Source organism: Palaemon carinicauda, chromosome 13 (assembly GCF_036898095.1).
Source record: "Palaemon carinicauda isolate YSFRI2023 chromosome 13, ASM3689809v2, whole genome shotgun sequence".
Taxonomy (NCBI): Eukaryota; Metazoa; Arthropoda; class Malacostraca; order Decapoda; family Palaemonidae; genus Palaemon; species Palaemon carinicauda.
This window is the reverse complement of record NC_090737.1, coordinates 36,723,267-36,736,680: the sequence shown is the minus strand read 5'-3', so window position 1 is coordinate 36,736,680 and position 13,414 is coordinate 36,723,267. Positions and strand designations below refer to the sequence as shown.

The 13,414-nt window shown below is 40.5% G+C and overlaps 1 protein-coding gene across 3 annotated transcripts in view; it reads right to left on the bottom strand.

Moving 5' to 3' along the window:
- The window catches only part of LOC137652285 (uncharacterized), a 156,116-nt gene that overhangs the window by 129,130 nt on the left and 13,572 nt on the right, over positions 1-13,414 (bottom strand). For all 3 annotated transcript variants that reach the window (XM_068385582.1, XM_068385583.1, XM_068385584.1), the window contains exon 3: positions 10,538-10,695. In XM_068385582.1, coding sequence (XP_068241683.1) covers positions 10,538-10,695 — 158 coding nt within the window. The remainder of the gene's footprint in view (positions 1-10,537; positions 10,696-13,414) is intronic.

Here is a 13,414-nt window from a genome sequence, read left to right as displayed (position 1 = left end):
ATACAATGCATTTACATTTACTTATGATTTAAACCTCTTAATGGAAGTGAATATTCACTCTGTATCTTACAGCCATCCCAAATGTTTCTGGTGATGATAATGTTTTTACTATTAATGTTTTACCATGGATAACCAACTCTGCAATAAACCCTTTGAGATTCTTGATGAGGGGGTTACTCTAAAACTCATGTGCAGTAAAATTTAGACATCTGGCTTAACACTCAAGTATGAAAAGAATTTTCTGTAACTGCTCCATGTGAATAATGCTATTATTTTCCATTATAAAGAAGAATAATTGTATGTTTAATGATAAATTTACACAAGAAAAACCCTTAAAAATTAAAATGATAAGGGAAATTTAGTCCAGAAGATAAATCTCTACTTTTTTCAAATTAATATTTAACATATAATACAAAACCATGTACTGTATTGTACATGAATAACTGTAAATTCTTTTAATAGCATCAAATTTTAAAGAGATTTTATTGCAGGAATATAACAAATTTAAAAATCAATTTGCATACTCTTAGTTATATAAACCAGATTCTTATAAAATAGAGATATGTCTTCGTCAGAGCCAGGAACGGTCATTGAATCATTAACAAAGTGGTTGCTTAAAGACAGGTGGTACAAGGAAAAAGCTCCACCCACCCATCTGCCAAAGAATAACCCCTTTGTCTTTAAGCTTACAGTGATGGTGTTCAGTCACAGTAGAATCGCTCTCCTGCACCCAGTGCAGCAGCGGTAATTGTAACACTTTCACACACTCTGCTTGACTAACCCTAAAGGTATCAGTTCATGGGCGAGTACCATAACTCCCTCCCAAAGAAGGAAACTGATTGATATAAGCCCCAAGGCAGTTTTCACGGTAGGCCTTCCTACACGACTGTCTTCTGCTTAAGGAAGAAGTGTCCAACGAAAAGATAAAAGGAAAAAAAAGAACCTGGCAGAGGAGGAAAAGAGACAGTGGACTTGGGGATCTCTTGTGAGGCTGGGATGGAAACACTATCTTAAAGTAATGTAGTTCTATTAGTAATTTTAGGTGCAGTACATATAGAGAGAATGAAAAATGGATGTCTGCTGGAGAAGGTGATAAATGCAAGAGTTGATGGGAGACATATATGAGGAAGACTAAGGTTTGGCTGGATGGATGGAGTGAGGAGAGCTCTGGGTGATAGGAGGATAGATGTGAGAGAGGCAAAAGAGCATGCTAGAAATAGGAAAGAATGGCGAGCGATTGTGACATAATTCCGATAGGCCCTGCTGCTTCCTCCGGTTGCCTTGGTGACCGATGAGGTAGTGGCAGTAGGGGATTCAGCATATGAAGCTCCATTGTGGTGGATAACGGGGGAGGGTGGGCTCTGACACCCTAGCAGTACCAATCAAACTCGGCTCAATCCCTCGTCATGCCAGGAGGAACGAAGAGAAGAAAAGTCCCCCTTTTGTTTTTCTTTTATGTCGGCTATCCCCCAAAATTGGGGGAAGTGCCTTGGTATATAGATAGATAGAATAGGTGCAATACTACAAATTTTATATGATTTGTATTTTTCCTAGCTATACAACCCTGGGTCATTTATATAGGGTTACTGCTAATCATGTTTTCTATGAATGGCCAATAAAAAAATTTGTTTGAATGCGTCATGCTTTGCACTAGGTCAACGCAGCGCATGAGCAAGGAGCAACACAACGTCTCTTCATAACACTCACCTAGTCAAAGACTTGCAGGACAGTTGAGGCGAGACCTTTGTTAAATGACTCAGGTTTGTATAGATAGGAAAAATACAAATTATATACGGTAAAATTTGTAGCTTATTCCTATGCAGATACAAACTTACAAGTCATTTACATGGGGAGTCTTCTTCAAGAAGAAGTTTTCGGCCAGGGAACCCAAGGCGTACAAGGCAGGACTTTCTCATTAATATGACCTGGAGACTGGTAATCCGGATTTTCCATTAAGACTGTGCCTCTGTATGGGGTGAACAACAGGTTCAACTCTAAGATCCCTCCAGGAGCAAGATGCTTTCACTGTTCTAAATGAAAAACTGAGGGGAAGTTCTCGCTCCATAAAATGAGATTTTCTCTAACTCCCTTTGGGGGGAGACTCGGAAACAGAAATCTCGTTAAGTTTCCTGCAATGAGAAAAATGTATCTCCTATTGGGATGGAGTTCACTCCCTACAATATTTACATGGAGATTCTCTTGAGCATCTCTTGTCTAGGCAAGAGGGACACAGGGTGTGTGTCTATGTCCACCCGGCTCATAAGGACGCCACAATTGTCACTATCCAGTGCTGGGCAAAAACGTAAATACTGAGATTCACTGGACATAAGCGCTCACTTGTAACTCACCGTTAATGACTGTGAATTAAGAAAATACACAAGTCAAGAGAGCTAAACACTAAAAGGGTAAACAACAGGAATGTGGAGAGACATTGTTAGTGAGCATGATCCCACTGGCTCCTCGCACATGCGCTGAGTTAACCCAGCACGAAGAATGGTGCAATCAAACCAAATTTTTGATTGGCCAGTCTTAGAAAACACGATTAGCAGTAACTCCGTATAAATGATTCAAAAGTTTATATCCATGTAGGAATAAACAAGAATACAACAGACAGACAATCCATCTGCTTCAGGAGATGAAGAAGATAATCTCTGGAATGCCCCAACGTGGGAAAAGTACAATGTTGCCACATCCTCAGGGGTTACCACATGCAACATACAATTATGCAAAGGAATAATTATAATACAATATATACATATGCATAAATACATAGAAGGTGCATTCATTTTACATGAAACACTGATAACAAATGGGCTACATAATACATAGTACATGATTAGTGCAGAAATGCATAATATACAGCCTTTTATAAAATATAATGATCTCATTTTATATACAGTAACTACAAACTTCCAAACATTCTTCCTTAGTGTCATACAAGTCAAGGTGGAAGCAACTAGCAATTACTGCACTCTCTCTCGAAGGAAGCTTTCCCCAATGCAACACAAACCACTACAATGGGATCCCCACCCAAAGAACTCTGTTGGTACCAGGTGTACCTCCCAGATGAATAATATTCATTACTGGGGGCACACACTTGGTCCAAATAGGGTACAGCAACTCACTTCTGAGGAAAAGAGATTACTACAAAGACGAGTTATGCTCCATAATCCTCATCCTGCAGAATATGACAAGTGAAAAAAATTCCAAAGGGTTGCTTACAGTTACCCCCCTCTGAGAAGGTACACAACATATGGAGATGTGAAGGCTCACCCTCACATTGACATAAACCACTTCACCACGTGTTAATTTTCAGTTATAAATATTAACAGTTGAGTGTCTAACTTCACTGAAATATTCCTCCTACTAAAGTATAAGGTTTTGTTTCCATGTAAGAACAAACGGCATTTATCATGAAAGTAAAAAAAAAAGAAACCAACAGTCGAGATTGATTGATAGATTGATTTTACGTCCGTACTCAGTGTAAAAAACGAAGTTGATTATTCTGTGAAAGGCAGGTAAGCAGGATTTCCCCCTCCTGCCACCTGTTATCAACAAAGTACCACGTTAATGATTAAATGGTCATTCAAGGTCAGCTAAAGACATATTCCTATTTTCAAGGATGAAAGGTTTATATAATCATATAAACAAACATATATTTTATTGCAATTCAAAACTGTTATTGCATGTAAAATACATGTGATGTAACAGGCAAAAAATAACAACTTATGATTTTCCATTTTCCTGTGGTCTCTGAATGGCCCCTGCTTTTGGGAAAATTGAGTTGAATTAACTCCTCCCCAACATCCAACAAACATTGATCAAATTTTCAAAATATTAGTGACTATTTCTTTTATAATTCTCTAAGGACAACATCAACTGGTATAAATGGGCTCTCAAAAGATAACACTTATGAGATCTCATTAGAAATTACCCAAAATGATATTTTCATAATAAAATAAATTTTTGAATATACTTACCCGCTGGTTATATAACAATAGCTTTAGTCCCTGACGTCCGGCAGAAATTAAAAAAAACTCGCGGCAATCGCATTTAGAGTTGCCAGGTGTACACTAGCACCCTCCAGGAGATAGGCAGAACCATTCCATACATCACCAGATCTTCCATGCTCATAGGTCTCTAGAGGGGAGGAGGGTGAGATTGTAAGTTATATAACCAGTGGGTAAGTATGTTCAAAAATTTATTTTATTATGAAAATATTATTTTCAAACATTAAACTTACCCGCTGGTTATATAACAATATATGATTGACACCTTGGTGGAGGGTTAGAGACACCAGCATTGTTGGCATTTTTACTTAAGAGTTACTCAAAACAAGCTTAAGGGTTCGTACCTGTTAAGGAAGCTGACTTCAATGATTCTCTGCCTCATTATGTCTGCTATCCTTATGAGATCCAGTGGTCCACTCAGGGGGCTGAAGATCTCTAGGAGCTGTCAAACGGGTGAATAACCCTTTTGCTGACAGGACCTCAACTAATACCCTTGTTCCGGGCGCTCTCAAGGAACAAAATGATCACCTGACTAAATCAAAGATTGCGGAAGATTGTCGACCAATCTCCACGTAAAACCATAAAAATATATAAAAGTTCCAAGAGAAGAAAAAGGGTACTAGGGATTAGGGGAAACGTAGTGGTAGATCCTTCACCTACTACTGCACTCGTTGCTACGAATGGTTCCAAAGTGTAGCAGTCCTCATAAAGAGTCTGGACACGTTTTAAGTAATGCGGGGCGAATACAGATTTACTCCTCCAAAAGGTTGTATCCATGATGCTTTGCAGAGAACGGTTTTGTTTAAAAGCTACAGAAGTTGCTACAGCTTTAACGTCATGAGTCTTTACTTTTAGCAGCTTAAGGTCTGCCTCACCACAGTGTGAGTGTGCCTCTAATTAAAAGTCTTATAAAAAATGATAGGGCGTTTTTAGACATAGGTATTGCAGGCTTCTTGACTGCCCACCAAAGAGCCTCTGAATTGCCTCTTAAATCTTTAGTTCTATCCAGATAGAACCTCAGTGCTCTAACAGGACACAGAACTTTCTCCAACTCTTCACCAACCATATCAGAGAGGTTAGCAACCTCGAAAGATTTAGGTCATGGATGAGAAGGACGTTCGTTTTTTGCCAGGAATCCAAGTTGCAAGGAGCATATGGCTTTTCCGTTTCTGAAGCCAATATTCTTGCTAAATGTGTGAACTTCACTGACTCTCTTAGCCGTTGCCAGACTTACTAAGAAAAGTGTCTTCAAAATCAGATCTTTAAAAGAAGCCGAGTGTAAAAGCTCGAATCTGTCACTCATGAGGAATTTTAAAACATCTAAAATCCAGGCTGGTGATTCTTGTTGACTCTACTTAGAAATCTCAAAAGATCTTGAATGTCTTTATTATATGAGAGATCTAAATTCCTGTGTATGAATACAGCTGCCAGCATAGTCCTGTACCCCTTGATGGTCAAGGAGAAAAAGTTTTGCTTTCTTCTAAGGTCTAAGAAGAAATCAGCAATTTGTGTTACAGAGGTACACGATGAAGAAACTAATATAGTTCTACACCATTCTCTAAAAACCTCCCAATTGGACTGATAAACCTTGATGGTAGAAGTCCTCCTTGCTCTAGCGATAGCCCTAGCTGCCTCCTTCGAAAATCCTCTTGCTCTTGCGAGTTTTCGATAGATTGAAGGCAGTCAGACGTAGAGCTTGGAGGTTTAGATGGTTTCTTGCCAAGTGAGGTTGTTTGGGAAGATCTATTCTCAATGGCAGGCTTCTTGGAATGTCCACCATCCAATCCAGTAGCTCTGTGAACCACCGTCTTGACAGCCAGAAAGGAGCCACTAAAGTCAACCTGGTTCCCTCGTGAGACACAAACTTTTGTAACACTTTGTACAGCACTTTGAATGGTGGGAACGCGTACATGTCTATGTCACGAGCTGTTTGACGCGAGGGTCGCATTGTGCTTGATGGTTAACGTAGGGTCTCGATAGACACTCGACGTCACGTCTTGCTGGACGCTCAACGTCAAGTCCTGCAGAACGTCCTGTTCTGCTGGAAGCTCGACGTCCTGTTAGGGTGACTCCTTGGGTTGAAAATGGCTAAAATACGACATTTAACTAGGGAGTTGTAAAGACGTACGTCATCAAGAACATCTCGACTGGTAGCCTCACTACGCTTGGTGTCCAGATGTGAAGTTACTTGACACTCAGGGTCCAGGCCTGCTACCCTCTTGTTGTTCACAGGCAGATAAACTAGCATGAGCGAAGAGAGCTTCTGTCGCATATCTAGCAACATAATAAAAATAGGGTCAAACTGTTGTGGTACCGGAGACATCACGTCTACCACAAGCTCTCTTTCTACACCGTTTAAAAAATATACTGAGCGTCCAGAAGACGATAACCCGTTTGACGGTGGAGAAGGAGCATAAACCGTTGTCATGCTAGGCTCAGACAACTGTCCTGCACTGGGTGAGTTGGACGTTATTGACAGTTGCCAACATCCTAAAAGGATGTTAGGTAAGAGAGTTTTCTTCGGTAGAAAGAAAAAACGTTCAGGACTGCTCCAAAGACTATACTGTAACCAGAAGCTTGCGGTGTCATGATAGGACGCTGATTGACCGTGTCCACCTTCCTCTTCAGAGGTCTGGAAGTTGAAGCCAGCCTCGTCTGGGTGCTGCGTCATCCGAAGATGACGAAAAAACTTTCACCTCACCTTTCCTATGATGAAGGTGAGCGTCCTGAGAATCGTCAAAAGGTATGCTCGAGTAGGCGTCTCCTCGGGAGCTAAAGCCTCTCGTTTCCTTTGTCGTTCGACGTTCCTTCTCCCAGGGAATAGGGAGCTGGAAGAAGTTTAAAATCGACATTCCTTGGAAGAGGTCTAAGGATTAGAAAAACAACAGGTCCTAACAGGTCCTCTATTTGAGGGGTGGTGCCTAGACTGAAACAAAGAGCCCAAAACTGGACAACTTCCTCCTATACACGAACCTTCAGGTAATGCTTGAAGTTCAGCTTGATGAGAATGTGGAAGTAAGCATCCTGGAGATCTAAAGAGACCATCCAGTGGACCTATCTTACTGCTGTAAAGACTGATTTCGATGTCTCCATGGAGAACTTTGTCTTCTGAACGAAGGCATTGAGAGCAGTGACGTCCAGTACCGGGCAATGGCCTCCCTCTCCAAAAAGAGAGACATTTGATGTTGCATAGCCTGTCTCTTAGGCTCTTCTCTGTATTTGGCAGAGAGGTCTATCAGAGTAACTAAAATAAAAAAAAAAAAAGAAGGTTTCACTAGGTAAACGATTTTGCATCCATCCTTTAGTGAAAGCACAAACCAAAGGTCTGCTCCTCTCCTCTTCCAGGCTCACTAGAAATAGTTAAGTCTGGCTCCTACTGTTGTATGTGCGGTTCAGAGAAAACGTATGCAGAAACTTTCTTGCTCATTTCGACATCAAAACTTGTGTTTTTGACTAAATCTTGAGGGAGAAGAGAGGAAGAAAAAAGGGGGATGGTGTAAAGTTATCCTGCTTCATTGATAAGGAAGCTGGCTTCATAGGTATTAATGCCTCATTGCATCCAGTCTACCATCATCCTCAAGTTCTAGTAGATGATCGAGACTTTTTCTATGCACAACGACTTCTCTCACAAAACCGGTTGTACTGCAGCATTGTTGCTCAGGGTTTTGACGGAGGATCAGACTCAAGACCCCAAAAACCTAAGTCCACAAGCACACAGCAAAAAAGGGACACTTCCTTCTCTCACAAAAGCACTAATGCACTTCCTGCTGCTCCAGCTGAACTTGCTGCTGCACCAACTTCTGCAGTTAGGCTCTTTATGCTGCATTGAGGACGCACTATTGAACTGCCCTATCAGCACCATCTTAGTAAACAGAGACTCCTTCGACGCCTTCCTTAGCGAAAACTCTGAAGGCAGGAAGAGAAGCAGGCACAAAATAAATTGGAAACTCTTCAGAAAAAACTCTTATGAGTTTCTTAAATTCAACTGAAGGGAGAAGGATCTTAAGATCTTCTCCTAAGAGAATTCCACTAAAAGATAAATAGGGGAAAAGAGATCGTCAATCCCTTCCTCCTACAAGTCTCTAACCGAGATAGAGATGTCTTGTTTCCTAGGAGTCAACTCCTTAAGGTCCTGAATTCTAGCCTCAACAAAATGACCACCTGACTTGCTTTTAGAGCTTTAATTCTCACTCTCCAACAGACACCAAGAGTTAAGTCAAGCGGGCCTTGGTCTGAGAAAATAAAATCTTTCCAGTAAATATTCATTTCTGTATATTTTAATATAGTGCCTGATGTAACAATTTTCCAACACTAGACGATCATGGTCATTACAATCGGAACTAAGACGTCGCGATCTTGACAGTAGACATCAAGTCCAACTGCTGGACTCTTGAATGCCATGCAACTGTTTGACGCTCGGTGTGACCTCCAACTGCTAGACACTCGACGTCAAGTCCAACTATTGGAAGCTAGACGCTATGCAACTGCTTGGCGATCAGCGTCACGTGAATCTCGGAAAAATGCCATTCACGATTCAGACGCTAGCGATCTAGACGCTCGGAGCTATGCTTGACACGCGGCATCACGGTCAACTGCTTGAAGCTCAACGACACGTAACTGCTTGACGTTCGGCGTCATGTCTAACTGCTTGACACTCGACGTCAAGTCCAACTGTTGGAAGTTTGACGCCATGCAACTGCTTGACGCTCGGCGCCACGTGACTTTCAGAACAATGACGTTCGCGATTAAAAACGCTCGCGATTCAGACGCTCGCGATTCAGACGCTCGGAACTATGCCGATCGCGTCTAGAACGGTCGATCATCGAACAAGAGAAACCAAGAAGTTGGACTAGGTTACAAACATCGTGTCAAACTCTTACAGCAGCGTTAGTAGCTAGTCTTGCTGGACGCTCAATGTCCAAAGTTCTACGCTCGGTGTTAGAAAAACTTTTACCTCGCCTTACCTACGGTGAGGGCGAGCGTTCTGGGAATCGTCAACAGAAAACGCTCGAGGGGACTTCTGCTCGGGTCTTATAAGACGCTCGGCGCCAGGCTACGCCTCTCGCTTCCTTTCGCCGATCGACATTACTTCTCCCATGGGTCAAGGAGCTTGAAAGAGGTCTAAGGCTAGGATAACAACAGGTCCGAACAGAAGCACCCTCCACTGCAATGAATAAATTCACTGCACTAATTTAGCACTAAAAACTTGTACTTTTAAACTCTTTGGCATAAGACCAAAAGTAGACACGCCCGTTGTGAGAGATCTTACTATTCTGTCAAGGGCTTGAATGAGAATGCAATAGGTATTGAATCCTATATAAAATGTAACAAAATATTTTATATAAAATATTAAATGAATAGATATAGAAATAAAGAAAATATATATATGCAAACAACCCTTATTACTTAAGGGTTTCCAATAAGAGATGATTAGGCACATTTTACAAATGGAACAACTATATATATTATACGAAAAAATTTAATACTTCCAAAAACGAACAAGTAACCAACGATACAAAGACCCATGAGACTATATCGATTGTCATGAATACTACGTCGTGTAAAATTGACTGAACGCTAACTTTCTTTAATCTCTACAAAAAGATTAGTTAAAAGAAAAAATACTAAAAGGATAAATATAATTGTAAAATAACATATTTCTTTTTATCTTATACAACTTAAATACTTTTGTTTTTAAGAAAAATTTACTTTTCATAAATAACGATACAAAGAAAATTGTAATACTGTAACGTTGACTGAGAACTGCGTAGTGTAAATTAAACTGAACGCTAGTATATTTAATCTTTGAAAACAGATCAAAGATTACCTAAAGAAAGTATACTAAAAGGGTAAAAATTTTCTTAAAAATAACATAATCCTTTTATCTTATAAAAATTAATACTTTGTAAGAAAGTATTCACTTATCATTCTTTGTAGAAAAAGAAAGAAAATGCAGGTCATACTCTAGCTTACGTCATATGACTGTGACGTCATAGATTAGGCGGGGTGTTTACCTACCGCCATTATACTTTCGTTAGTTTAAAGTAGGTTGAAAAAACTTCTAATCCTACTTAAAGCTATAACATAGCGGTCAAATACCAAACAAAACTAAATAAGCGAATACCAAAAATCGTATTCAGGAGTACATCACCAATATACTGCTAAAATCCAGGTTAATCACGAGGGAATTCCAAACGCTGTTGCCAGCAATGGCGGCAGGGAAGATCTAGTGATGTATGGAATGGTTCGGCCCATCTCCCGTGAGGGCGCTAGTGTACATCTAGCAACTCTATCTGCGATTGCCACGAGTTTTTTGAATTTCTGCCAGACATCAGGGACTAAAGCTATTGTTATATAACCAGCGGGTAAGTTTAATGTTTAAAATATAAGACTAAATAGAACGAAATTTTCATAATGATACAATCTTTTATTTTCCAATAAGAACTTATAAACAAGTAGATTCTTTTACAGTAATTAAGCAATTCAATTTAAAATACTTTCTTCTATACAGATGTCAATAAACTTACCACTGTAACATCATTTCGCACTTGATCTAATTCAGCAGCGGCAGCTAATGCTGACAAAGGATCCTTCACCTGAATTGAATCTTCTTCGTGTGTTACTAATGTCCCCTGGCTGTTGGCTACTTCATTCAGAGCTGTGGCTAATGGATCATTTGGATGTCCTGGGAAAAAAATTATGATCTGACTAAAACTAACGTAATGGAGTCCTTCAAAAAAAAAATATGACTAAATAAAATCCCTATATTGTACAGTTCAGTAATGTATTTCCTATGATTAATAATTATCTGTACAATCCTTAACTGACGAGAAGCACGTTAACAAGATGTTAAAACTAGTTGTTACTGTTTTTAAAATATATTATTTTAATTATTCATTATTTCTCATATCATTTATTTCCACGATTTCCTTTCCTCTCCGGGCTATTTTTCCCTGTTGAAGCCCTTGGGGTTATAGCATCTTGCTTTTCCAACTAGGGTTGTAGTTTAGCTAGTAATAATAATAATAATAATAATAATAATAATAATAATAATAATAATAATAATAATAATAATAGTAATAATAATAATAATGTAGTTAAGGTGAAAGGGGACATCCAGCTCATCTGAGTACTTGATACCCTGTACTTGTTTTGGCATAAGTATGAGAAAGTGGGGTTGATCTGAGGAGGAATTTGTTATAAATTATTTTCGACAGCATAATTTAAAATAACATACACAGACATGAAGAAAAAGTGAAGGCTTGCAAACAGGTGATGGTACCACTCTACTTTCTTAACAGGCTTTGATAACCATCCCAGCTGTAACATAAAGTACTTTTTATAGAGGGCAAATGCCTACATTATAAAAATGACAAATTTAAGAATGATTTGCATTTTTCCTAACTATACAAACCTTGAGTCCTTTATTAGGGAAAATACTTTTGGCAAAGCTGAAAGACTAGCCATAAGACTTTTAGCGAGGTGTAACTACCTCACCAATAGTTAGCGGGTGGTAAGGGCTAGTACCAGCTACCACGCTCACACACACCATTATTATTATTATTATTTTTATTACTTGCTAAGCTACAACCCTAGTTAGAAAAGCACGATGCTATAAGCCCAGGGGCTCCAACAGGGAAAGTAGCTCAGTGAGGAAAGGAAACAAGGAAAAATTAAATATTTTAAGAAGAGCAACAATATTAAAATAAATATCCCTTTATAAACTATAAAAACTTTAACAAAACAAGAGGAAGAGAAATAAGATATAAGATATAACAGTGTGCCCGAGTGTACCCTCAAGCACGAGAACTCTAGCCCAAGACAGTGGAAGACCATGGTACAGAGTCTATGGCACTACCCAAGATTAGAGAACAATGGTTTGATTTTGGAGTGTCCTTCTCCTAGAAGAGCTGCTTACCATAGCTAAAGAGCCTCTTCTACCCTTACAAAGAGGAAAGTAGCCACTGAACAATTACAGTGCAGAAAGAAGAATTGTTTAGTAATCTCAGTGTTGTCAGGTGTATGAAGACAGGAGAATATGTAAAGAATAGGCCAGACCATTCGGTGTGTGAGTGTGTAGGCAAAGGGAAAATGAACCGTAACCAGAGAGAAGGATCCAATGTAGTACTGTCTGGCCAGTCAAAAGACCCCATAACTCTCTAGCGGCAGTATCTCAACGGGTGTTCTATTGTCACTTTTGATTGCAGGCAGGACTTGTAGGGGGATAGGTGATGGTGGGACAAATTCGTATAGAGCTCTAAGTTTGTATCATTAGGAAAAATACAAATTATTCTTAAATTTGTCATTTGTTCCGTAACTAATACAAACCCTTTCGCTCTTTATTAAAAGACTCACCCTTAGGTGGGTGGAAGTCCTAACCGACTGGGTTTTGACCAGGCCACTCCATCGTGCTACGCACGCTAAAAAAGGAAGTGGCCTGACACCTACGCTAAATCTATGTGCATCTGCACCGTTCTCACTATAAGTTCCAAGTGGGCGAGCGAGGTATTAAGCGCGAAGAATGACTATTGTATTGCTCCTATTCTACCGTTGGTGAGTGCAATGGCACGCTGAAGGGCACCCACAGGTTGACAAGTGGGTGTGCGGAAGAGTGGTACTTGTGTGCTATACAATAGGCTGCGTTGTCTCGTTGTCAATGACTACGCAGGTTTCTGCTCTCTATCGTCGGCCTCGCACGCTGGGGATGGCGAGCACTGATCATTGTCAGCAGAAACTCTCCGGTAGTGAGTACAGGTAGTCTGGTCATGCATGGGTAAAGCTGCGTCATCAGCAAACACTCCCTTACGAATATAGCAAGTGCTCCTGCAAGATCCCATAGCAGAAACAGGGCGAGCTGAAGTGGCCAAGGAGACACGCTGGTCAGCGAGATAAACAGAAGTTCGCTGGATAAGCCTAACTCCCTGGAGACATTCTAATAAATCATGCGCCGAGGCGCTAGAGAAAGGCATGGATAAGTCCAATACCCTTCTTGTCGCCCGGCGTGGCGGAGATCACTCAGGGGAAGACCAATCCCGCGAACGGGGAAGGTGACCCTTGAGAGGGGCAGGAACCGGCTTCGGACTTTGCACCCCCTCCACCAGCTGAACTACTGTACCTCTGAACGAGGGGTTGTGTCGTCGTCAGCTGAGATCAGTGTCGGTTACAAAGTAGACCACTCAGAGGAAGACCTAACCTGCGAATGGGTAAAGTTTTCCCAGAGAGGGGCAGAAACATGATTCCAACTTTGCATTCCCTCCGCTGCCTGAGCTAATTCAGAACGGGGGAGCGCACAGTCGTCAGCGCAGCAGGGCCTGAGAGGAACAGGATCATGCTTCAGATTTTGTACTCCCTATGCCGGCTGATATTTCAATATGGAGTGCATCATCACCAGTGCTGAACAGACC